The 27,886-nt window shown below is 38.2% G+C and overlaps 1 protein-coding gene across 1 annotated transcript in view; it reads right to left on the minus strand.

The window, feature by feature from the left end:
- The window catches only part of PTPRQ (protein tyrosine phosphatase receptor type Q), a 270,730-nt gene that overhangs the window by 196,253 nt on the left and 46,591 nt on the right, over positions 1-27,886 (minus strand). Inside the window, exons 9-13 of the mRNA XM_036760721.1 lie at positions 15,404-15,576; positions 3,838-4,018; positions 1,417-1,578; positions 1,122-1,301; positions 116-223 (exon numbers count right to left, since the gene is read on the minus strand). Coding sequence (XP_036616616.1) covers positions 116-223; positions 1,122-1,301; positions 1,417-1,578; positions 3,838-4,018; positions 15,404-15,576 — 804 coding nt within the window. The remainder of the gene's footprint in view (positions 1-115; positions 224-1,121; positions 1,302-1,416; positions 1,579-3,837; positions 4,019-15,403; positions 15,577-27,886) is intronic.

Genomic DNA, 27,886 nt, shown 5'->3' on the forward strand with positions numbered 1-27,886 from the left:
TGATGCACAGATAGTGAGGAGCAGAGTGTAGGCCCTCTGACTCCAACTCTAGCATCCTTTCCACTGGGTCAGGGATAAAACGGATTTAAATGAAATGAGCATGTGATATTCTTACCATCTTCTGGGGTTCGCACAAAAACATCATTTTCTTCAGACAAAGAACTCTCCCCAACATTGGTTGAAGCAGCCACTCTCATTTTATACTTTGTGTATTTCTTCAAGCCTACAAGAGTAACCCACAAAAGATTAAAAGAATCTCTATGTTTAACATTCTCAGACTAGATCCCCATAGCACAAAGTACGTGCTATGATGGGGGAGAAATAATTGATTTTGAGGACCGTGCATACATTAGTCTAATCAGTCCCAACTCACCATAATTGCAACCTTCTAATATATGTATTTCAGAAACTTGCCCTGTAGACATGATCTTAGTTGTTTCCAAACATTCCTGGGACAGAAAGATTCTAAAGTTCAAAATGAATATTTGGCACTCTGAGGAAGACTTGGCACAAACATAGGATATAAATTAGTCTGAATTCAGATGGGACATTATTCCTTTGTCTTCAAAACACGGACTCAGTGTTCAGCCAGATTATTCCAATTGATTTTTCTTCTGAATGATTTTAAGAATATCTTCATTAAGGCTCTTTTCTTCTTTTCTTTTTTGGTCCAGAGAACTCCAAATGTAGAAACTCCCTCTACTCACGCAGATCAGCAACTCATCAGTAACTTATAGCTGTAGAGGGCTGCTATAAAGGCCTGAAATTGACTGGCCCACAGTCACACTATTGGCATGTGCCAGAAGGGAAACTCGACAAAAACTGGCCCTCTAACCACTCTGCTACAATGCTTCTCATTTAAGTATATTCCCACTAAAATAGTAACTAATTTTTTGTGATGAAAATTTTCAAAGGAAAATGTATTTAAATATGTCTTTTTCTTAGGTCTTTTTAAAGGATATTCTTTAAAATTAGATGAAAATAAAAAAAATTATTGTGACATGATACAGTAAATCCCTAGAACAATGATGATCTGTATGCTGAAATATCTAAATTCATATATAGTTATCAATATTTTTTCAGCAAAAACAGCAACCATTTTAATAAAAATATTGTTCTACCTGTGATAAGAAAGCTGTTATCTAGAGTGGTCATCTGGAATGCTCTGTTTGTATCCAGTTCCATGGCATAGATTGTATAATGAGTTATTTTTCCATTGGGATATTCTGGTGGATCCCAATATAGCAAAATAGATGATGAGCTAATATTTTTATAGTTTATAGATTGTATGGAGCTTGGCACTTAAAAAAAAGAGGAAACAGTTAATGATAATTGGAGAAGAAATAAAAGCATTAAAAAAATCATTGTATAGCAGGGTCATTAACTTGTAACTTATTCAGAGGAAATATGCTTTACCTTGCTCACTTGTCCTGGCACTGAGAATGGTTGGTGGTCCTTCTCCCATAATTGTGAAAGCAGACACGCTGATCGTATATTCGGTGAAAGGTACAAGCCTCTTTACAACATAAGACAGCTGTTCAGCTGAAATGTCGGTGAAATACTGATCACTTGCTGTTCCTGTTTGGAATAAGAAATAACTTTCGATCTCATAAACAAAATTATTTCTATTCACCCACTGCAAGTTTTAAGCCTGAGTGCACACACTTATTATTCTATCTTTGGTCCTGTTTTTATCACCTGTGTAAGGGGGATACTGGGAAGGCTAATTACAAAATGATCACTGAAATAAGAATGAATAAGATCCCAGCTATTACAGATTAGCTATTGTTGAATGCAGTTGTATTGAAGTAGGGGGTATGTGAATCAGAAAGAATCAAACTTTTGCATTCCCAGAAATCTACATGCCAGATTATGGGAAAAAGTTCTTGAAAATACTACATTAATATATATGTGTGTGTATGTGTGTGTGTGTGTGTGTGTGTGTGTGTGTGTGTGTATATATGTATATATATGTATATACACATATATATCTCAAATATTGCCCTCCCAGCTGAAAAGCTAGCTGATGCACAATGGTAAGGGATTGGGAAAATCCAAATTAAAGCTGTGCGCATTTATAGAGTTCTTAAGTTTTTCATATTTTTATAGTCTTGCTCTGATTTGAGTCTCACAAAAACCCTATGAAGTAGACAATAGAATTATTATTATGTCCTATTAGAGTATAAACTCCTTGGAGGCAAGAGCCTTCTTCCATCTGTATTTGTTGCTACCTTGCCTGGTATATAGTAAGTGCTTAATTCACGCTTGTCAATTGATGGATTGATCCCCATAGAACAGATAGAGAAAGTGAGACCCAAAGAAATTAAAGGAAATGCCCAGAATAATATTAGTGAAAGAAGCAGGATTTGAATCCATGTCTCTGTAACTACAAGTACAGCACTTCATCCAAAATGAATGATGGCTCCCTAAAATATTGCCAGGAACAATTTTCCAGAATGACTATCTTTGTATTATTATTTCTCTACTGAATATAAAAAAGGGAAGAGTAGGAACCAATTCAGTGTTTAAAATGCTGGACATATTTGAACAAGATCTCTGTGGCTTTTAATGGTCATCATTTTCTATCCAACCCTAAAAAAAAACATGGATTGCCAATTCAGTATTTTACAAGCCAAATTAAATTATTATCATAAAGCAGGTTTGGAAATCCAGTGGTAGGCATAGACAAATTAACATATCAGAGGCAGCTAGCTAGGTACATAGTAGGAGCTAGGAAAGTCTGAGTACAAATTCAGCCTCAGATATTTGCTAGCTGTGTGACCTTGGGAATGTCACTTAACCACTTTTAGCCTCGGTTTTCTCATTTGTAAAATGAATATAATAAATAACACCTACACATTGGGGTTGTGAGGATCACTCCTGGCTGTCTGTCTCCTCACCATCCCTTCCCACCAAACACAGACAAACTATAGAATATATCAAGGTTGAACTTGGTTTCCATGTGGTGTAATCAGAAATTGATACCTAATACCAAATGTGAGAATTCCAGATTTTAGGCTATCCCACAGTTTGGGATTCTGAGTTCCTAGTTTTATTCAAAACCTTTTTTTTTTTTGCAAAGCAGACAAATAAATTGTATTAGAGAAAATAACTGAACTCATTCTCATGGTAAATTTCATTAGAGGAAAATTAAACTGTATACAATTAATTTTGAATGGGCAAAGCTTAAAAAAAGTGGTGTGTACCACAAACTATTCTGTTCAGATGGTCTTTAAAAAAAAAAAAAAGCAGTGAAACTATAACAAGCCTGTGTCTCCCAGGTCCTGTTTAATGGGTCATAAGTATGCCCATTCTTCTTTCAGAAACAGTAGGGTCCATTGACACCCCAGAGCAAGTGTATATACTAATGACATCACCGTGTCATGGAGGTCACCTCCACCTGTTTGTCACCCCACACGCTAGAGTTGTAACTTTTTGACCTATTTACCTTCAGTGATGGCTGAAAACCTATTAGTCAAAAGCCGCAAAGAGAAGGAGGCTTGTAAAGGATTGGAAGATATGTTAATCCCCTACAATCACACCTGCTTTGGCAACTGTAATAACTGATTGTCTATGCAGCTTGGCTGATGACTCTGGGGTGCTAGTTTTTCTGGGAGGAAGGTCAGCTGGGTGAGGAAGGAGCTCACTCCTGCTTGTGTGGCATTCCCATTTACTGCACGAAGTTATCTGCCAGTTTTTAAAAAAGTAAGAAAAGAGTCTGACTCCACTCTATGACCCATTAATAATTTGGTTGAACTCTGTACTAAAGTAGCCTAGACACGACAGCAGCATGGATGGTTGGGATAGAAGTTATGGAGAAATAAAAATTTTATATACCAGTTGTTGAATAAAGTTCTTCATTTCCATTTGCTTGGGGAATGCTATTTTGAGAAAGGCTGGAAAAAAGAACTGGAGAACCTGCTGCCATGTTGGAAAACATCTCTGCTGAGCCTTCGTATGATGTGGTCACTTCATTTATTAGAGCCTCGGTTTCTGGAGTCAGGGAGTCACCCATAAGCTGAAAAAAAATACAAATCCTGTGCTTCACAGTTACACCGAGCAGTGACTTTAGTGAATGATTATTTTAACAGTTGATGGTTTGCATACAGCTTTTTTACAATGAATGCAGGATTGTTTTTCTGCCATGATTTATTTTTGTCAATTACTTTTACGACATTCCACTCTCTAGCTACTAAGAATTAGCTGTAACATAACACTGCAGCCACACTTACAAGGGGCCACTAGTTCATTTTAAGAAAGGATTTTTTTTTTGATGTCTCTGTGTGTGGATTTCACTTAGTTTCTTAAGGGTGAAAACAGACATATTCAGCAAGATATTTCAACTAAACATACTAATACTTCAAATGTTAATAGATATAGATACTGGATAAAGCAGTTGCTATAGGACAGAGAAAAGAGTTCTGGATATGAATTTGAATTCATTCATTCTGCCTCTGATACCTTGGGCAACTCATATAACATCGTTGGTGCTCAGCTACCCCATATGTGCACCAAGGGGTATATGACTCAATGGTCTCTTCCTGCTCTAAATCTATGATACTGAAATTCTTTATGTCAATTCAAATCCCAGCTCAGCCACTCAGTAGATTTGTAACCCTAGGCAAGGCAAGGACTTTCTATTATACTTAAATCAGAATTCTGTTTCCTCATATGTATAATATATAATAGTTCCTAACTCAAAAGGTTATTGTGAGGCTCAAATAAGATCATGCAAAGGTAATATCAGGTAGTAGTAGTAGCAGTAGTAGCAGTAGTAATCCATACTTACGGTTTAATTAGTGTGTCAAAATTGGACACAATGGTTAGAGAGCTGACTTAAGAGTCAGGAAGACTTGCGTCCATGTCCTACCTACCACTATAATAATGATGATGATGATGATGCTGATGATAGCTAACATTTATACAGCACCTACTACTGTGCTAAGTGCTTTCCAAATATTATCTCAATTGATCCTTTTAACAACGCTGCCAGGTAGATGCTATTATCATCCCCACATAAATGAGGAAACCAAAGTAGAGGCTAAGTGACTTGTCAGTGTCTTCTAGCTAGTAAGTGAGGTCACATTTGAACTCAGGTCTTTCTGATTCCAAGTAGGGTGCTCTATCCACTGTAGCACCTGTGTTGACCATGGGAAAGTCATTCACTTAAGTTCTCAATGCTCTAGGCAACTCTCTAAGACTAAAAATTGCCGATGTTATGAAATAGAGGAAGTTTGCTCCCTATTCTGATGAAATCACAAGTTTAGGGAGAAGAAAAATGGAACTCTCTGTATAGAAACTCTTCATGCCAAAGTAATTTCTCTTCACCTTACAGATATAGAGAGTGATGGGTAGTAAAGTGATTTGTTCATGATCAATAGAGCTAGTACAACATGTGTAAGAGGCAAGGCTTAATCATGGGTCTTCTTGACTCCAAGGTCATTGCTCAGCTACTACAGCACAGAGATTCCTATCACTTAGTAGTACTGCCTTACATTTTACCAACTTAATTCACAAAGTAGTCCTACCAACATAATTTCAATTGATACTTATAACAATCCTATGAGTTAGGGTGATTTTATCATCTCCACTTTAGAAAGGAGGAAGCCCAGGCTTGGGAAAGCTAAAGTACTTCTTCAAGGTCATACAAGGAGAGTTGCTGAACATAAATCTAAGACTTTTAACTTCAAGTTTAATTTTTTTCTTATTCTCCTACAAATCTGACCGAGGGAAAATTTCCAAAGTATTTTTTTTCAAAATGCTTGGCTTGATATGTACACAAATATTTATAGCAGATCTTTTTTGTGGCAAAGAACTAGAAAACTTCTGTGTTACATACATACTACTACTGTAGTATAAGAAATGACAAGCAGGACGGTTTCAGAAAAACCTGGGAAGACTTATATGAACTGATGCAAAAGGAAATTAACAGAATCAGGAGATCATTGTATACAGTAACAGCAATGTTATGTGATGATCAACTGTTAAAGACTTAGCTACTCTGATCAAGACAATGATCCAAGATAATTCTAAAGGACTTATGATGAAAAATGCTATCCACCTCTAGAGAAAGACCTGATAGAGCCTGAACGCAGATCAAAGCAAACTTTTTTCTTTTATTTTTCTTGGGGTTTTTTGTCTGTGTTTTCTTTTGCAACACGGCTAATATGGAAATATATTTTCCATACCTTCACATGTACAATCAATATCAAATTCTTGCCTTCTCAAGGTGGGAAAAGAAGGAAAGAGAATTCAGAACTCAACATTTTACAAAACAAATATTTTAAAAAACTTACATGTAATTGGGAAGAAAAAAAAAAAACCACTTGGCTGGAACATGTCTTGCTTCATTGTATAGCCAGGCCATCAATTTATAATTGAGTGATTTTCCTGATCTCTCAGAAACACACATCTAGTTAAATTCAATTCATTTTAATTACACAAATTCTAAGCACCTTCTATGTGCAAAATCATGTTAGGCAGAAATAAAAAGGGTATAGTCCTTGTTCTCAAGGATCTCAAGGCTCAAATTACCAGCAAGATATGATCCTTGTACAAATAAATACAATAAAAGATATAATTTGATAGTGCCAAATGAACGATTCAGACAAAGGGCTCTGAGAAATTTCAGAAGGGAAATATTTTCAATTTGGGGATGCCTTTAAGGAGGAGAAAGCCCCTCAGCTGGGTTTTAAAGAAAGAGGATTTGAAAAGATAAAGATGATGGTATGATTTTTAGGTACTGGGGATGGCTTACATGAGTGTAAATACAGAAGCAAGGGCAGAATGAAATTAATGGATAGTAGTTTCAATTAACTGGACTGTAGATAGTTATGTGGAATAAATCTAGGGAGGCAGGTGGGAACCTTGTTGTAGAAAGTTTTAAATGCCTGGTCAAGGTGTTTGAGTTTCAAACAATAGGCAATAGAGAACTAAGAAACGTTTTTGAGCAGGAGGGTGAGGCAGGGTAAGACATGGATATTAAGGAAATTATTTTTGCAGGTGTAAAGGAAGAACTGAAAAGAGGAAATATATGCAGGGAGCATGGAGAGTGGCTTGGAGGCTGCTGAAATTGTTGAGGCAAGAGGTGGTAATGGCCTGGGTTAGAGCAGTGGCATTGTGAGTAAAGTGGAGATAAAAGGTGGGAGAGACACTGTTTGGCTAGTCACTAGAACTTGATGAGTGATTGATGTGGGCTGAGATAAAGAAGGGAGATTTAAAGATGTTTGACTTTTGGAACCCAGGTAATTGAAAAGCTGATGCTTCCATAAGCACAAAGAGGGAAACATGAGACTTGAGACAAAGATAATACGAGTTCAGTTTTGGACAAGCTCCAAGAACTTGTATCTTTGAATGTCTGAAGTCCTAAGTGTGAGCGCCTAATTTGTAGGCTATGATATCAGGCTGGCTGCTCTAACCACACTTCATTCTACTCCCCTATCATCTCCTCACTAATTACCTTCTTATTTCAGAAATTCCCTCTGTGTCCACCACTCTACTCATATTTTCCAAACCAATACTGCCATGGCTGCTGAAAAAAAAAAAGGTGTTTCAATCTCCTTCCCTACGGTTCTTTTTATAACCATTCTTCTAAGTTTCCAAACCAAAATCTCTCCTTAGCCTCTACTCCCCTATATCTGTTGCTTCCTTTTATTAGAATGCAAGCTCCTTGAGGAAAAGAAATAGTTATCTTCTTGTTTTATATCTCAAACACTCAGCACTCAGCCCACAGTAAGTGTGTAATATATTTTAAAAATTTATTTGTTAATTCATTCAATCTTTGTACTGATATCTAAGATTTCCATTGGATAGTTGGAATTCCCAATTGGAGTACATGAGAGGGAATGAGATAGAACACATATCTCAGAGGGAATGAGACAGAATGTATTGGGAGTTCTTGGAAAAAGGTAATAACAGAAGCCATAGGAGTAGTTGAGACACACAAGGGAGGGAATGATGGCATATAAGAGAAAAGGAACAAGGACAGAGTTTCAGGGAACACCATACTTAGGAGATCAAGGAGGACATTAAACCAATGAAGGAGCATAATGTTAATGCTTTATATTTGTGTGAAGTTATTTTGTGGTTGTTCAGTCATTTTAGTCATGTCTGACTCTTCATCACCCTATTTGGGGTTTTCTTGGCAAAGATACTGGAGTGGTTTGCCATTTCCTTCTCCAGATCATTTTACAGATGAGGAAATTGAGGCAAACAAGATTAAGTGACTTGCCCAGGATCACACAGCCAGTAAGTGTTACTCACTCCAGGCCCAAAACTCTATCCACTGCACCACTACAAATCACGTAATCTCCATTGACCTTGTTTTTTTTTTTTTTCACGTATAAAATAAGAGGGTTAGACTAGATGGCCTTTAGAGTCCCTTCCAGTTCTGACTCTATGATACTAAGCAACAACTTATTCAGAAACAAGATACAATATTCCAAAAAGGCTAGAGAAAAGAGAGGAACAAAATTGATGATTGATAGAAATGCCAGAAAATCCTTTGTCTTCTGAGTGTCTTAAGATAAATTACTTTGGTTTTGCTAAGTAGCTTAGGAATTGGAAAAAAAAAATACTGGATTTGGAGTCTGAAGACCGGGGCCAAAGTCTTAAACTACTTGTGTGAGTACTTGGGTACTTAAACTACTTGGGTAACCCACTTAACCTAAGTTCCAGGACGTTCATCTTTATAACCGCACTCCCAACTTCACAATGTATTCATGTGAAATAAATGAGTTAGCGTATGTAAAGTGTTTTGAAGTTATAAATAACCAAATAAATGTCATCTATTGTTATTATATTTAACCAGACAAGTGGGAATGAATCTCATTGATGTGATTTGTCTATAATTGTAAAGTACCAAATAAATGTCACTTTTTATTACATGTAACCAGAAAATGGAGATGAATCTCATTTATAAGATTTATCCATAGTTGTAAAGCACCAAATAAATTCTCCTATTATTTAATTTATCCAGAAAAAAAGGGTTAGAGAACTCCATAGACAGAAAGCGCACTTAGAGATCTTCTCTCATTCTAGTTTCTGCCATGCCTCCACAGGCAAATCAGAGTAGCCTGAGCTACAAGCACATAACTCAGAGATGCTCTGGCATTCCTGACTCTAGAGCCAATATATTATGTCTGCACCACACAGCTGTGTCCACTATCAATCAATCAACAACAGAGGCTCCACTGTGTGCAAGCACTCCGAGAGGGACTATGAAGGACTGGTGCAAAGAAGGAATTTTTCCAAAATTCAGCCTTTGCATGAAAATTCATCATGATTTTATCCCAATGTAGTCAGTATTAGAAGTCAAATTCAAGCAGCCAATTCTCTTAACGGAGTCAAGCATTCCCTAATGGCCATTTTAACCTAACAGTTGCTATGAATGTTTTCAACTGCCTCTGTTCCCCAAAGTATTGGCATCCACTGAAAAGGCTCTGTCAGTGGTTAGGGCAATTATTCCCAACCTTGATTTCACCAGAACTCAGAGTTCATTCACTACTTCTAGGGCTATCACGAAATTTTCATTAACAGGTCTTCATACTTTCATTTCTTCAATCAGTATATTCCAAATTTTATTATCCAAATTATTCCAAATAATTCCAAAGGATTATAAGAAATAATTTTAAAAGGAAAAAAGATTGCAGTGTTAGCACAAAGCAAAGGATAAGGATAAAAGCTGTTGGTATGGTGAAAAATGGTTGACTGCTAATGGAACTATGAGCCATGGACAGGAGAATTGCAAAGTCAAAAAATTAATTAAAGGAGGGTTCTTAACCTGGGGTCTATGAACTTTTTTTTTACAATTTATTTTAATGTAACTGGTTTCCTTTGTAATCCTTTATATTTCATTTTATGCATTTTAAAACATTATTCTGACAAGGAGTTCACAGGTTTCACCAGACTGTCAACAGAGTCCATATACAAAACAGATTAAGAACTCCCAAATTAAAAAATATGCTAAGATCTACAATTTTTTTTGAATTGCTGAGCTGAGTTAAAAACATGCACATTATTTCTGTGAAAGATCTTGATATATATGACCTAGTAGACCCTGGCAACTGGAATATTAGTGATATAATTATTGTATTATATAGTAAATCCTATTTTTATTATTAATCTTTAGATTATTTCATCATAGCTTGAAGGTTCTATGGTTTTTGTTGTTTTTTTTTTTTTACCAGATTTTTAATTTCAATAGAATAGATTATTAGAAAATTTGCTACCAATGAAGACAGACTCACTGCAACCGATTGTCTTAGAGTTTCTAGGGCACTGAGATGTTAAGTAACTGGCCCAGTATATGTAAGAAGTAGGTGTTCCTGAATAAAAAGCCAGCCTTCTATCTACTATATCATGTTGTCTTTCTGACTCTATACTCTTTAAAGTTCTGCCGACATAACATGGACAGGACCTAACCAGCTGGAAAGGTCTTACGTACCACCTAGAGACAGACTTTGCTGTACAAAGACCAGCCTAGTCAAGTGCAGAAAAGGGTATTGCCAGAATGTTGGCTACCAGGTAATGAATTATTCTGGCCATGAAGATCCACAAAAAAAGCCATGTGGCTATTTCTATGTGGCTCCTTCTGATTTAATATTGACATTAATGGAGTAGTAAAAAGTGAGACAAAAAATCTTAAGAATGAATGAATGAATGAAAAAGTATTTATTAAGTGTTTGCTATGTTTTAGGCATTGCAATAAGCACTGAGGATACAAATACAAAAATCAACGCCTGAAGGAACTTACATTCTAATATTAGAAAACAATACACATAGAGGAATGGTGGCCTAGTAGTTGTGTTTTGATCAGGAAAGTCTCAGGGAGGTTGAGTGAAATTATAGAGCAACTCATTGCCATGTCCTTTACCAAACTGGTTGCATTCATTTAATTACTGTTTCCAGAGCAAGAAATGGACAACAGTGAAGATTTGGGGAAAACACACTTATCAGGTTAGAATAAGATAGCCAAAGAGTCGCCATTTTGTCCGTCTGCATCAGACTAGAAATAGTGAAGGATCACAAATCAGAAGCCCAGCTCTCTAGAACAGGAGCTGGAGTGCTGTGTTGAAAGTACTAGCTAGAGCTCAAGAGTATGCCATGAAGATGTCTAAGAAATGACCCATTAATGTAACTATCAGGCCTCTGAATTTGGGATTGTCCTACCTGATGGTCAATGAATTTAAACATTACTGTAAGAACTGAACTCTATCCGTATCGGCATTATTGCTGCAAACGAAGCCAGAAAAGACTAAATTGCCACTGAATAAAAGGAGAGCCCCTAGGCTTTCCTTGAAGAGATAAACAAAGAAGCTTTCCAAGAAGGGTCTTAACTATATCAGTTCAAAAAGACCCATAGTCCTTGGGGAGCAAGCACAAAACAAATGGTAATGAAATTTGTTCAGTGTTATTTCCATGGATAAAACCATGTCCATTTCTGATATTGAACCATTTAATGGCTCCCCTGAACTTGAGCAGAGAGAACTTTCTTTTCCATGTCTTCAGTAGCTGTGGCTGCTAAGCAGGCAAGGGTTGCAGTACCTGCATAGACAGTTTCCCATTGGGACCAGGCAGTTGGAAGGAGGGGCCCTGCTGCCTTGAGGCTCATAGGTGTAGAGCTTGGGGCCCTCTCTACCAGGGTCAGAGGAAAGGTGATGGTGGAGGTTTGACTTGCTTGGCATATGCCAACCTTGTCTCTTCCTCAGGACACCTCGCTGTTTCAGCTAGATTAGCTTAGGCTGCCCTACCACTGGAAGTTATTGTTGGTGATGGCAGGGATGGAGGTCCCCTTTGGCACAAAGGTTGTACTCCTCAACATGTGTGTGCATATATGTGTATGTGTGTATACATACATACACATTTATATATGAAACTAATAAAATATTCAGCAGCTAGGGGGTGCAGCAGACAGAGCACTGGGCATGGAATCAGAAAGACTCATCTTCCTAAGTTCAGATCTAGATATGTGACCCTGGGCAAGTCATTTAACCCCATTTGCCTCAGTTTCCTCACCTATAAAATGAGTTAGAAGAGGAAATGGCAAACCACTCTGGTATCTTTGCCAAGAAAACCCCAAATGGGGTCACAAAGTGTTGAACATAACTGAAATGACTCGACAACAACAATAACATACTCAACAAGTAACTAAGCTTCAAGACTTCCATTGAAAGGGAATATGCTACTTCCTCAGGGAGCCCACTCCACTTTTGGATGGCTTTTATAGTAAGGAAGTTTTTCCTAACACTGAGCCTAAATTTGCTTCTTTGGAACTTCTACTCATTGTTCATGATTCTGTCCTCCTTGGCCCCCAAACCCCTAATTCTTAGTATATGGGTAAATTACTTTTATTCAGCTATTTTTAAATTGTTACTCTTCTTTTGATCCAATACACAAAATATGACATTCAAAGACATATCAACCAAAGTTTAAAAACAAGGTTGATAGGGTGTGAAGACCTCTTAGACCATTCATCTATAGACCAAAATGATCATAACCTGGATTCAATATTCGAAAGGCACATGATTTCACCAGTTTGTAGACTTCCCTCACTGATGCAGGGTGCAGGCCCCTTGCGCCTTTATACATGTGATTTGTGTAAATTATTGTGCAGATTCACCACCACCCAAAAAACAACACCCATCACTTGGTGGCCAACTATCTAGGGATGTGACTCTCTGACTTCACTTAGTTTGGCCATCATATGACTAATGCAGAGACGTTTGTTAGGATGACACCCAAAGCCTCATGTTGCCATCCCTAACTCCATTCAAAGCTTAGATAACCTTCTTTCTATGATCCCTCCAATTCTTAGCATCCCCATTTCCCAAAGTTCCTTTGTATATGTTTTGTGTTTTCTTCTCCATATGCCAATAGACTCTTGTAGAATGCAAACTCCTTCAGAAAAGGGACTATTTTTATTTTTATCTTTGAATCTCTAGAACCTAGTATAATGCCTATCATAAAATGGGCACTTAATCACTTAGTACATTGCTTTGTATTGAATTGAACTGAACTACACTGGATGGAATTTGTTAGGACTTGCTAGAGTTTATACTCCATTGACAAAGCCTTCAGAACCCAGGGTCACCTTTATACCATGATAGGGTGGTGTGGGGTCATTGGACTTGGAGTCAGAAAGACCTAGGTTTGAATTCCAACTCATAGTTGAGTGACCTGCGCCAAGTCAACCACTCTGGGCCTCATCTGTAAAATGAGAGGACTGGACCCAGTGCCATCTCCAACTCCAACTCTAAATCTATGATCCTATTAATAATAATAATAATAATAATAATAATAATAATAATAATAATAATAATAAACTGTAAAACAAACAATGGTAGACATGGAAAGTTTCCTAACAAAAACCTATCACCAGAGGCCAGGGATGACTTTTCCCAAAAATACTTTCAGTAAGCTACGGAGATGAGTTTTTATCCAAAGAGGTATTAGATTAAATTTTCTTAATGAGTTATCTATACAAATGATCTCCAACATAGAGACAAGTTCAATCAATCTATCTGAAAGTGGTAAGGTGAATCTTATCCCACCTTTCTCCATAACAGTCAATCCCAGGACTTGTTCCAACATTCCCTCACTCCCTCCTCTACCTTCTGGGCTATACAGTCTACCAGCAACTTCCTTTCTGTCTCTTGTGGGGTAGTTATAGCCTAATGTCATTTTAGTACCAGTACTAATACAAGTGACATTAGGAAAATCTCTCCTTTTACTTCCTAGCATACCCACAACTCAAAGCTACAGCAGAGAACCTTCAGCTCTGTACCCTTGGATAGCTATGTTCTAGAGAAGTGGTCCATAAGACACTGCCCCCCCCCAGTATCTCACGCCATTTTTCATTTTTATGGGGCAAAGTGAATTGCACAAGATAAGCAGATATGGATGGTTTACAATCTGCATTGCAGATCTCATCACATTATCTTTGCTAAATACATCCTTCTTCTGAACTTCCTATTACTGTTGAGAGCATTATCATCTTTCCAATCACCCAAGTTCATATCCTCATTGTCATCCTCAATTCTTCACTCTCACAAATGTGACATATCCAATCTGTTGCTAAATCTCCTTGATTCTGCCTTCATAACATCTCTCCTATGTGTCCCCTTATCTTCACTCACACAGACACCACCTTCATCCAGACCTTTGTCTCACCTCCCCCTTGAATATTACAATATGACCTTAACTAACTTCCCTTTCTTAAGTCTCTCTCTTTTTCAGTACAGTCTCTACCCAGCTGCCAAAGTTATTTTCCTAAAGAGCAGGTATCACTATGTCACTATCCTATTCAACAAATTACAGCAGCTCCATATTATCTCTAGGATCACCTTAAATTTTAAGATGTATATGTTATTACTATTTTGGTACATATGTAAACATGTAAATATAGTGGATATATATATACTGAATATAAGAAACACACTCAAATATATATACACATACATACACACATACATCTATACATGTATACATATATTTACTGATAAAGGTACATGACCAAAAAAGCTCAGAGACCAATGGCCAACACTATTCAAATTTACTTCATAAACTTAGCAAAGCAGCATGGTATAATAGAAAACACCAGGGATATGAAATTGGAGGACCTGGGTTCAAATCCTGCCTCTGATACCTACTACCTATTATATGATCTTGGGCAAGTAACCTAAATTCCTGAACCTCCATTCTCTCATTGGCAAAATGAGGGAATTGTGCTAGTCTCTGAAGTCCTTTTAAGTTCTTGATAGATTTGTGATACTCAAAGATCTGGAGGTGGAAGGGCTCTTCAAGGTCATTTAGTCCTAGCCCTCTCATACAGACATACATTTATACAGCATTTTGTAGTCATAGTCTTATTTTTGAAGCCTCATTGCTACTTTATGAAGTAGCGCTACAGTTATAATTATCCCTGTTTTACAGATTAAAAAATTGAGGCCCAGAGAGGTTTAGTAACTCACCTACACATAAAAGACACATGTAGTAAGTAACAAAGCTGGGGTTTGAACCTAGGAGTTCCTGTCCCTAAGTCTAATTCTATATACTGTGGATTCTTAACCCTTTTTTGTCTCTTGGTCCCCTTTAGGAGTCTGGTGAAACCTATGGATCCCTTCTCAAAATAATCTTCTTTAAATCCATACAATAAAATAAAATAAATTGGATTGCAAATGAATGTAATTATATAGAACAACAAAGAGTTATACAATTTTTTTTAAATCTATAGATCCTCGGTTAAGAACTCCTGCTCTATCCACTAAACCACATAGATACTGCACTTGTGCTGTGGAAGGCTGTGTTAGATATACTCCTGAATGTGGACAACAGGAAACATGTTTAAGGTCCCCAAGGACAGACCCAACCAAATAACCAAAAACAGATAAACAGAAGCCAGTACCTCATCTTTTCCCGTAAGCAAGGTATCTTCCAAAATAATTCCTGTCTCTGAAATGAATACTTGTACCCGATATTGACTAATGATTCCATTGGGTTGTCGTGGTTTCTTCCAAGTAATGCTTATTAATGTGGCTCCAACTTCTAAAAGTTGTAAGTCAAATACTGCACTTGGAACTAAAATGAAAAAAGAAAGAAAAAAAGGTCACAAGAATATACTCCAAAAGGCTCAGGTTCTTAAAGAGAAATCTCATTGGGCTATAGCTTTAAGGTTTTACCAACTCATGATTGAAAAGAAAAAACCAAGAAATACTGCCAGTTTATGAATATCTAAAACATAGCATGAGAGCCTTCAAATAAAAGGGTACTTGAAAACTAGTTTCTATGAGTTTTAGGAGAAGAATTAAAGAGGAGAGAAAATGAAATGCAATCATTTTCAAAACTCAGCATTCTCATTTTCTAAAGTTCTTATTCAGGCCAAATAAATTAAATATTAATGAAAAATTCATTTTAGTTTTGATCTTAACATCTAATTGAAATATCCAAGAATTAATAAAAATAATTATAACAAGAAGAAAGAAAATGAGGAGAAAGAGGAGGAGAAGTAAGAAGGAGGAAGAAAGATGAGCGAAGGGGAAGAGGAAGAGGAGACTGAGGAGGAGGAAGAGGAGGAGGGGGATCAGCAACTCATCTATAATTAAAATCTTAGAAATTTACCTAGGGAACTAAGAGTTAAGTGCCTTCCCCATAATCACTCCACCAGTAAGTCTTAGAAGAAAGCCTTGATCCCAAATCATCCTGACTCCAAGGCCTTCTGTCCATGATGCCTTGCTGACTCTCTAATAACACTAATAATAACTAGAATTTACATGGTTCTGTAAAGACTGCAGAGAACTTTATGTATATTACCTTATTTTGGCTATCAGTTAACATGTTGACATACTCTAGACATCATTTGGATTAAACTTTTTTTAATTAAGGCAGATGCTTTACTTGGAGTCTGGCAGACCTGTTTTCAATACCTCCTTAGACCCTTAATAATTGTTTGGCCCTGGGCAAGTCACTTAACCATTTGGAACCTATGGTTCCCCATCTATAAAATGAGGGTGTTAAAAAGCACTTCCTTTCCAGGATTGTTCATAGTATCACACAGATTTGGAGACAGAAGAGACCTAGCTTATCGCCATGTTGTCTACTCCCTACATTACGTGGATGAGAAACTAAAAAAGGGGTTTAGTAATAGTAACAGAGTCAGACTTTGAACTCAGTCTTTTGACACCTGGCTCCACGTTCTAGTATTATTGCCACGAAATCTCATGATGATCAAATGAAACAATGTACACAAAGCCTTTGCAAAGCTTAAAATACTCTATAAATACCAGCTATTATGAGATTCATTTGTACAGTAGCAAGGAAAAATGTTTTCAAGGGCAAATGAAATTAATTCTCTCAACATCAAATAAACTATGGAACTATCTGGTGGTATTTAAACTTAAGCTCTTTGTCCTTCTCTCTGTCTCCATCTTCTTTGTCTTTTTTCTGTCTTAGTCTCTCTCTATATATATGTGTATATTTATATGTATGTAAATATATATTATTTGTTTCATATTTGTTGAGACAATTAGGTGGCACATGGGATAGATGGAGCATTGGACTATGAATTAGGAAGGCTGAGTTCAAATCCAGCCTCAGACTGTATGTGTCTGTGTGACCCTAGACAAGTCACATAACCTCACTCAGCTTCAATTTTACCCTCCGTAAAATAGGGATAATAATAACACCTACATCACAGAGTTGTTGTGAATATAAGATAATATTTGTAAAGCACTTTGCAAACATTAAAGCTATGTATAAACTATAAATATATATATATATATATAAGTTATACACGTATGTATACCCACATATATTGCTGTTCAGTCATTCAGTTGCATCCTACTCTTTGAGACCCCATTTGGAATTTTCTTGGCAAAGATATTAGGGTAGTTTGCCATTTCCTTGTGCAGTTCAATTTACAGTTGAGAAAACTGAGGCAAATAGGGTTAAGTGACATGCCCAGTATCACACAGCCCAGTATCACCCAGTATCTGTCTGAGGCCAGATTTGAACTAAAGAAGATGAGTCTTCCTGACTCCAGATCCAGCACTCTACCACTATGCCACCTAACTGTGTATGTATGTGTATATATCTATCTATCTATCTATTGTATATGTGTATATATACACATACACAAATACTTATATACATGCATATATGTGTGTATGTATATACATACATATACAACTATGTACATATATACCTACGTGTATATATGTGTGTATATACATACATTTATGCTATATATGAATTAGACATCCAAGGTGACATTCAGAAAACATATGTGTATTGGAAAAAGTCTTCTCTGAAGAATTAAAAGTGAATAGTATACAAAGGAAAATGGAGAGGGAAATGGGTATGAGCAGAGTAAATGCTTAAGGAATGAGGGACTTTGGAGATGAAAAGGGGGAAGAGATATTATGGAAAGGTATAATAGAAAGAGGAGATGGGATCTTCATATAGGGATGATGAATAACAGGTGGGTGGCCAGCATGTTCTGCTATTGTCTTCAAAAAGTCAGGAGGAACCAAGGAAGGCTTCTAGAATATTGAGTGGGCCCCCCAGCCCCTTTGCAGAAGATTGGGACAATAGGCTTATTGAATGGGTAAGTGTGTGGCCATGCACTGTTGGAGGAAACTTTCAAATTAATAAGTTCACAGATACATTTGAGTATTTCAGTAGTCGAATATTGGAAAAAAGTACTGAACTATATGTAGTTAGCAGTCCTGGGGTCTCACTCTTGTTCTGTCATTTGACTGAGTGATCACGACTGAGACCCCCCTAACTCCATAGGACTTCAATTACTTCACCTATAGGTCGCCAATAATGTCTTTTCTACTTATTTTATTGGGCTATTTTAAGGTTGAAATGAGCTTTATCTCTGTAAGTGAACTGAGCATGCTGGGAGGAAGGAAACAGTGACATCAGAGGGAACAAAAAAGAAGGGACAAGAGATAAACAGGCCATATGAAGTAGAAGTCAGGAAAACCATGAAATGGGTACAAGGAATATAGAACTTGGTGGAGAAAGGAAAAAGTCAAAAGCAACAGAAACTGAACTATGGGAGTTGAGCTATGCAGAGCCCTTAGTATTTTCCAGAGAATGTTGAGGATCAGCTGTCAGCTACAAAGAGGAACTTTAAGGAAAAAAGACAGGAAAACGGGGCAAGATGGAGAAAGAGAGGAACAGAGAATGGGGTGTTGAAAAAGTAAAAAAAAAAGGGGAAAGCAACTGCTTGTTGCACTTTATCTGTTTTGTTTTTCCTAAATAGGAGGAAAATGGGACATTCTGAAAGAAAATCTCTGCAGTTTCTGGGACGGGGGAAAGAGGCAGGGAAACTCCTATAAGAGAAGATTTGCTTCAAAAGGAATGAGAGCAGCTGCCCAGAAAGAGATTATGTGGCAGTAGGGACTCTGGTTATTAATTCAAGTGGGATGAACCCTAGGGACATATTTGCAGTAATTCAAATCCCTAGAAGTAAGGCTTTTGATGTGAGCTTCAGATCCACAGAGACATTGGATTTATTTTTGAAGAACGTAATAGAAGTAAATGGGACAGGCCAGCTGGAAGAATTTTGTGGTAATTCTGGTAAAGAGGCCAAGGCTAAAGCCTCTATTCACTGTCTTCAAGAATGAAATAGTGGAGAGAGACAGAGATCACTGTAACCAAGTTATGGAGATAGTCATATTAATTGTGCCAGTAAAAATAACAGAGGTGTTTAAGGTTTGGACTAAATAACATTAATCTCTTTTAATCAATAAAAATTTATAAAGTACTTAATAGGTGTCAGGCACTGTATTAAGTTCTGGGAATGAGAAGAAGAAGAAGAAGAGGAAGAAGAGGAAGAAGAGGAAGAGGAAGAGGAAGAAGAGGAAGAAGAAGAAGAAGAGGAAGAGGAAGAAGAGGAAGAGGAAGAGGAAGAAGAGGAAGAAGAAGAAGAGGAAGAAGAGGTGGAGGAGGAGGTACCTGCCCTCAAGGAACTTACAGTCTAATACATATGAAACAAAATGGTGGCAAGTGGAGGATGGGATCAGAGGACTATAACATTGAGTATTTACAACTAGAATGGAATTTAAAGGTAATCTAGTTGAATTCCCAGCCTTTGAAGATGAAGAACTTAGACCCACGGAGGTCATACAGGCAGTAAAGACCAAAGATAGAATATGGACCCTGGATGTCTGATTCCAAATTCTGTACTCTTGGTTAGCCATCCTCCATCAGAAGTTTGTAAATTCAGAACAGAGAAGGGTTATGGCTGAAATAGAGAATCAAGGATTGTTATAAATACTACTCAAGAAATCATTCAAGTGTAATGCATTTCAGGGAGACCGTTTCAGGTGGGAAGACTGAATGCACAGCAGTGCCATTTATGACAGGGGCAGGGAGAGGAGACAGAGAGAGAGAGAGAGAGAGAGAGAGAGAGAGAGAGAGACAGACAGACAGACAGACAGACACAGAGAGCAGACATAGAGACAGAGACAGACACACACAGAGAAGACAGAGAGACAGAGACAGACAGAGACAGAGAGACAGACACAGAGAGAGAAGAGAGAGAGAGAGAGGAGAGAGAGAGAGAGAGAGAGAGAGAAAGAGAGAGAGAGAGAGAGAGAGAGAGAGAGAGAGAGAGAGGAGAAAGAGAGACGGAGAGAGAACCATATGCACATTCTGTGTTCAATGCAAGCTAAATAAGGCTATGGCCCAATGAGAGGCAATCTAGCCCATCTGGGTTGAGGGCTCAGAATAAAAGGGGGAATGGGGAAATAAAATAACAGCTCTGGGAACATCTAAATAATAATAGTTTATATAATTTATAATGCACTTTAAAGTTTCCAAAGTATTTTACAAATATTATTTTTTACAAATATCATTTCTCACAACAACCTTGGAAGGTAGGTGCTATTGTTATTATGATTATTATTATTCCTCTTTTACAGGTGAGGAAACTGAAACACATAGAGACAAGTGACTTGCCCAAGGTCACACAGCTAGAAAGTGAGGCAGGATTTGAATTCAGATCTACTTGACTTCAAGTACAAGGGCTTGTCCATGGCACAATGGAGACCTGTCTAAAAAGAGTAAAACATATTAAGAGGTTATTTCAGAAAAAGATGAAGGAAAAGACATAAAGGTGAACCCTGTGATGTCATTGGTATAAATAACTCCCAGGTATGAAGACTCCCTCTAACAATACAGGGTAGAGGCTTCTTTTCAACTTAAGAATCTTAGAGATATACCTAGAGCAACAAGGGACTAAGTGACGTGCCCAGCATCACACAGGCAGGAAGCAGGACAGGAAGGATTTTAACTCAAGTCTCCCCAGTTAGCTCTCTCCCCTACACCGGTTGCCCTTTGGTGGTAGGAAAAAGGCAATGCAAAACAATTAACTGGGGTAAAACCAGAAGTGAAGCCATGATAAGGTTTAACTGAGAAAAGACAACAAAGAATACTTGTCTCCGAATCAAAATGACAAGAATTGATATTTATACAGCATTGTAACCTTTTCACTTGCATTATCTCATTTGATCCTGGTAACCATCTTGTAACGATAAATAAATGGGGAATATCTAGGTGGCCTAGTGGACAGAGTGTTGGATTAGAGTCAGGAAGACCTGATTTTGAATCCTGCTTCAAACACATATTAGCTGTGTGACCCCAGGCAAATCACTTAATCTCTCTCAATTTTTGTTCCTTCTTGTAGAAAATGGAAGTAATGAGAGCACCTACCTCACAAGGTTATTGTCAGTCAAAAAGCATTTATTAAACTCCTACTATGGGCCAGAAACTGAGCTAGATGTTGTGCATAAAGATAAAGGCAAATAACAGCCCCTGCTCCCAAGAAGCTCCCAGTCTAATGGGGGAGACAACATGTAGACAGTTATATACAAACAAGGCACATTCAGGGTAAATTGGATTAGCATTAAGGGAAATCAGGAGAGGCTTCTTATACAGTGGGATTTTAGCGGGTATTTGAAGGAAGCCAGGGAGGCCAGGACATGGAGATGAGGATAGAGAACATTTTATGAATGGAAGAGAGAGAATGAAAAACCCAGAGTCAGGAGATGGAGTATCTTGTGTGAGGAACAGCCAGATGGATAGTGTCTTTGGATCAGAGAATTCATGGCAGGGAAGTGAGGGTTGGGAAAGGGAGTGAGGCGTTTTGTTTTTTGTTTATTCTTCATTTTCGAAGAGGACCAGTGACATCATGGGTGAAGTCTGGACATGTGCATGAATTGGATTTAAGTGGGGCAGAGCTGTGCAAAGTCGTCAGCCTCACTGTCTCTTCCAGAATCATCAGAGTCCAATGGCAAGACAGAAGTCAAGATGACTGTTAATGGCCTGGGATGCAGCGGATGACATTGGTGTTTTTGATGTCTGACCAAGATCTAAGTGCTCCACACCCTGCTTCAGCCACCTTCATGGCCACTGGAACGAACTGCTCTCATCTGCCAATTACTCCAGGGGAAGTCTTCACATGCACCCTGCTAACTCACTGATGGGCTTGAGGCCTGTTGGTTACCCCCAACCTGGTTGAGACAGTCTACCAAGATGATTTTACTGGGGTGTAGCCACTGCACACGCTACAACTTCTTGGAGCCACAGGCGACAGCTGAGTGCCAGGCAGATACCAAAGCTGAATGAGCAGGCTTGAAAAGGGCTCAGCAAGGCCTCACACCAGAGCTGCTAGTCCCCCTTGAGAGGAAGGTGTAAGAAAATTGGGAAAGCAGGAACATGGCAGGTTATGGAAGGCTTTGAACTACAAACGAGGGATTTTATATTTCATCTTCTAGGTGATAGGGAAGCAGGAGACCACGCCTGCACTAGACTTTACTGATGGGGGCAGGGAGGTGACATGGCTAGACCCATGTTTATAGTGGGAACCAAACAAGATAATAAATGTAAAACACTTTGAAAACCCTGAACTGCTACATCAATGCTAGCTATTGTTTGTTATCTTCATTTTTGAAATAAAGTCCAGAAATGCACTGCAGCCTCCTTTGCACTACACTACATATCCATTCTTTGACTGGATCCAGAGAAATTCAAAAGGGGTGAGAGAGAAAGGGAGGAACAATCTAAGAAAATTAATGGGGAGAAAGATAAAAATAATAAGATATTTTATGGTGGAAATTATGGCTCTACATGGAGCTTGAGATGTATTTGCCAGGGTGGGCCTGAGTATGCTGGCACATCTTAGGTAAGCATTAACATTGGTTCTTCCACTTCTCAGGAGAAGAACAAATGTAATTCTCTCACCATAGTATTCCTGACTGCCTGGCCCATTCTTTATGCATGCCTATAGTGAGGATTCCATTTTGAGTATCTTAGAGGGTCACTCTGGCCCCTTACAAGGGGCCAGAGATAGTTGGTGGTACAATAGATAGAGGGGCGGGCATGTAGTCAGGAATGAGTCCAATGCCAGCCTCACACACTTACCAGCTAAGTGACTCTGAGTAGGTCACTTAACCTCTGTCAGCCTCCATTTTCTGACTGTAAAAATAGGGATAATAACAGCACCTATCTCAAGTTGCTGGGAGAATCAAATGAGTTAATATACGGAAATAACTTAATAGAGATGATATAGATGTTTATTCCCTCTATTCTCTCCCCTTTCCGATTATAAATTCTATGAGTCTGTGATAAGATAGAAGATCCATTATAGATGGATCCTTTTGGTGGGTTTATTTTGAAATAAATTTCAGAAGCAGGATTACAGTACAGCCAAGAAGCATGAAGTAGTGTTGGAAAGGGCATTGGATTTTGGTCTGCACTTAAGAACTCCTAATTACAACTTATCATGGACGTAGATATATGAGTCTCGAAAAAGAATTGTGTGTGTGCTGCCATTCATGGAGATGCCATCATTAGGCAGTAGACTGATGAGTACAAGAACTACATTGACAAACTCAGAGGAAGAAAGTGCAATGAACAGGAAACTGTTTAGTCCCTTTTATCATGAATCTCACTATATTAGAAAGCAAACTTCTTGCAAAGAGAGCTTATTTCATTTATTATAGTTGTAATCACAGTGTCTAACACAGTGCATGGCACATAGTGAGCACTTAATAAATAGTGGTTGATTGAAACCACACATTTCCAGAAGAGGAAAAACTAACTGGGGGCATGGAATGATCCCAGTGGGAAGACATAGAGTGAACTGGATTTCATCCTAAAAGGCATGAGGCAGGTTTTATTTTGTTGTTGTTGTTGCTTGCCTCACGTATTTATTATGATTGAAAGAATCATTTGTAACCAATTGGACCATCAACTTCCCTGCACAAAGATAGCCCTCAATAATGCACAAGTTCAAATAATGAAAATTCAAGGAATACTGCTAAGAAAACTATTGCATGCAGACATGCTGGCTGGTACACTGAAAGCCAGGGGACTTATTGAAAAAGGATAAATCTTTAAGAGGTTGATGAAGTATCATCAAAAAGCTACTCTTGACAGCTGAAAACTGAGTAAGAAATTCCTGCCAGCCCAGAAAACACAAATCAGGGGAAGAACAAAACAGGAGATGGCAAGAAGGAAACAGCTTGATATAGAAAAAAGAGATAGTTACAAAAAGCTGTGTCAGGAAATCAGAGTGGTCCCACGTCAAGACTATTAAGAACTGGGAAGACTTTGCCTCAAAGAAGTAGTCAAAAACAATCAGGGTCCGAAGAAGGGAGAATGGGCTCACTGACTGGAAGCACTGATGACTAGTGAAAATGAAGGATAAGAATGGATATTTATAATGCATACTGCCAGCCAAGGAATATTATCCGGAAAAAAGTTTACAGTGGTCTCTATATCTCTTGCAGCCTTGTAAGATATCAACAACCACAAGTCAAAAGAGTTAATATTCCATGAATTATATGGGATGAAGGGTTAGCAAAATTTAAATGGATGGAAAATGGAAAATGCCCAGGAAATAAGAGGATTCATCCTGTGTACTTTGAGGCCCATGAGGTTTATATATGATCTCATAGGATGATGATGATGATCGATCATGATTATATAATTATTATCATTAACTCATAGGATTGAGAGCTAAAAGTGGCCTTAGAGATTACTCTAAAACCAATCCCCTCATTTTACAGGTGAGCAGATTGAGGTCAAGAAAGGTGAAGGGATTTCAATAGAGTCACATGTGGGTCAGTGTGGGATTCAAACTCAGGTCTTCCTGACTCCAAATCTAGTGACAGAGACAGAACGAGAGACAGAGAAAGACAGAGGTAGATATCAATCGATAGACAGACAGACAGATAGATAGATATACAGATAGATATGATAGCTAGATAGATGGCACAGCTAGGTAGCACAGTGGATAAAGAGTGCCACATCTGTAGTCAGAAAAGCTCATCTTTGTGAGTTAAAATCTGGCCTCAGATACTTACTGGATGTGTGATCCTGGGCAAGTCACCTAACCCTGTTTGCCTTAGTTCCTCATCTGTAAAATGAGCCAGAGAAGGAAATAGCAAACCGCTGCATTATCTTTGCCAAGAAAACTCAAGATGGGGTCATGAAGAGTCAGACACAATTGAAATGACTAAACAGCAACAACAAAAGATACGGAGGGAGAGAGGGAGGGAAAGAGAGAAAGAGAGAGAGAGAGAGGGACAGAGAGACAGAGAGAGGGAGAGACAGAGACAGAGAAACAGAGAGACAGAGAGAATGGCTACAAAAAAGAGCAAATTAGTTCTTGCCCTCAAGGTGCCTACATAATAATGAGAGAAGACAAGATGAAAAAGAACTGGAAGAGGGAAGGAGTTGGTATGTGGAAAGGTTTTGGAAGTGGGGAGAATGCCTGTACCCCAGAAAAGTAAGGGCAAAGCTGGCCTATCAGAACCCAAGGTTGGTGCAGCAGCGTAGTTCAAGGTTCCAATGGGGAGAAGGTAGAGTTGATGGATGGAGCAGAGAGTAAATGGTATAAATACAGTCTAGATCAGAGCTGGAAAAGGCCAAAACCTTATCTACCACTCTAGTCACGATACCTCTCCTCACAAGTGGTCAAGCACCAAAAACGTAGAAGGTCATCTTGTTCCTGGGTAAAAGCCTACTGAGAAAGCCAGTCTCCCTTTATGAATCTTCCAGCTCTTTTAACTTTCACCACACTATCCCACATGGTAGAAAAACCAAGGGCTCATCACTGATCCCTACCAAGCTAGCAGGCTTTCATGCCTTTCAACTGTCAGCCACATGCACATTGTCAGGAAAAGTTAATAAAATTGCATAGACTATGGAGTCCTCTCTGGACATATGCTGATTTGATACAGTAGATGGATTGCATAACAGTGGGATAAATCTGATAGACATTGATATCTTTGAGGATAGTAACACTGGATGCAGAACCTAAATCAAGATGTTTAGGGAATCACATCAGGTCAATATTCACAAAGGGACTGAGTGAGGAGATTCTTCTTCTGCAAACCAATTTCAAGTGCCTTGGAGGCACTACACTGGTTATTTTATTGGAAAAGTGAAATTATGAAAATCGAACTTGTCCATTTGCTTTTGGCCCATGATTGGGTCCTGTTCACAAAGGCCATCCTAGAGCTCCAAGGAAAGCTGTGGCAGCTGCCTGGAACATCTGGGCTAATTAGCCTATAAAATGCCCCTTGTTAAGCCAAAGCCAATGTGCAAAGAGTGTTGCCCACAGGGCACAGCAGGCATGACAGATAGAGGATCCAGAAAGTTTAAGAATAGGTGTGCTTCCATATGCTCCAGCTTTGACAGGATAATGGACAAAGGGCTTGCAGAGACCTGGATTCATTTCAGCCAAATCAATAGACTGCTGATTGATACTGGTATGTAAATGAATATCATGACAGAAATATTTCCACCGTGATGCCGCATATTATGACCTAAGCCTAAGAATGCTGCTCCAATCAAGCAATCAATAGACATTTGTAACACACCTACTTTAGGAACTTATTAAGCACCTGCTGTATGCTAGACAGTGGGCTAAGTGCTAGGTATACAAAGACAAGATGGAAATAGTCCTTGCCTCCAAGAAGCTTAAAGAGGGAGAACAAGCTTGTTTTCACTTAACTGTATAAATGAAAGATTAATGTACAAACTTATTTGTGATAACATGGCAGAAGAAGAACCTTGACAGAAGATCAGAGTGGCAGATGTGCTACAGACAGGTTGATGAAGACAGCAGACAGTCATGTAGCAAGGATGGCAGACAATTCATGGGCTTTTCAAATCATAGGTTGGAACAAACAGGACCACAAACCTACCAGAAAGCCAAAAACTCAATGTGGTGTACTCGTGGTTTGGTTGCTTGGGTGCAGACAGAAAGAATGAGCAGGGGTTTATCAGTCAGTTCTGTTGGTCAGTGAAAAATGCTTTTGTCCTGTTAAGAGCTCATAGGGAAATGGCAGCATAAATTTAAAGCTTCAAGAGATCACGGAGATCATTAAGTCTAATTCCCTTATTTTGCAGATGAGGAAATTGAAGCACAGAAAAGTTAAGTCACTTGTACAGGGTCATACTGCTAGCAAATGTCCAAAGCAGAATTGAACCCAAGTTTTCCTGACCTCAAGTACTATGCCCTATCCACTTGCCCCTACTGAGTAGTATAATGATATAGTTATATCTTTGCTGAGGAAAATCACTTGGGCACTCTAGTGGAGGATGGGTTGGAATAGGAAGTGACTAGAATATATTGTAGGGCACCTAGGTGGCACAGTGGATAGAGTGCCAGCCCTGGAGTCAGGAAGACTCATCTTCCTAAGTTCAGATCTGGCCTGTGTGACCCTGGGCTAGTCACTTAACCCTCTTTGCCTCAGTTCCTCCTCTGTAAAATGAACTGGAGAAGGAAATGGCCAATCACTCCAGTGTCTTTACCAAGAAAACTCCAAATGGGGTCACAAAAAGTCAAACACAACTGAAAAACAACTGAAGAATATAGTGCCTTTAATTTAATTCTGAGATAATGGCTCTGAGTGACAGAATGATTATTCTTTTTTTTTTTCAGTAACCCTGTTGCAAATAAAAAAAAAATACAGAGAAGCTACCCTTAAAGGAAAATGTTTACAGGCTCTTTTAAGAAAAGGGAAAGAAGAACAAAAAAATCCTACAATGTTAGAAGATAGGAAAAAAAACTATAAGAGATAGCAGAAATGCTGAATGTCTATGCATATATAAAAAGGTCAGAAGAATAGACTGGAAAAGTTAAACATGCCATGTATAAAAAGAGATTAATAAAGGGAAAGGGTTGAAAATTTGAACATAAAGTTAGTGCGCTCTATATGTAAAATTCACAAAACCTTGCTGATTTGGTGGTGCAAAAAGAATTATAGCTATTCAATGATGGAGATGGTCAAATAATTAGTAAATGAGGATACATGGAACAATCTATTTGGGCCACAGGTTCTTCATTTGTAAAATGAGGGAATTA

The sequence above is a fragment of the Trichosurus vulpecula genome, chromosome 5 (genome assembly GCF_011100635.1).
Source record: "Trichosurus vulpecula isolate mTriVul1 chromosome 5, mTriVul1.pri, whole genome shotgun sequence".
NCBI lineage: Eukaryota > Metazoa > Chordata > Mammalia > Diprotodontia > Phalangeridae > Trichosurus > Trichosurus vulpecula.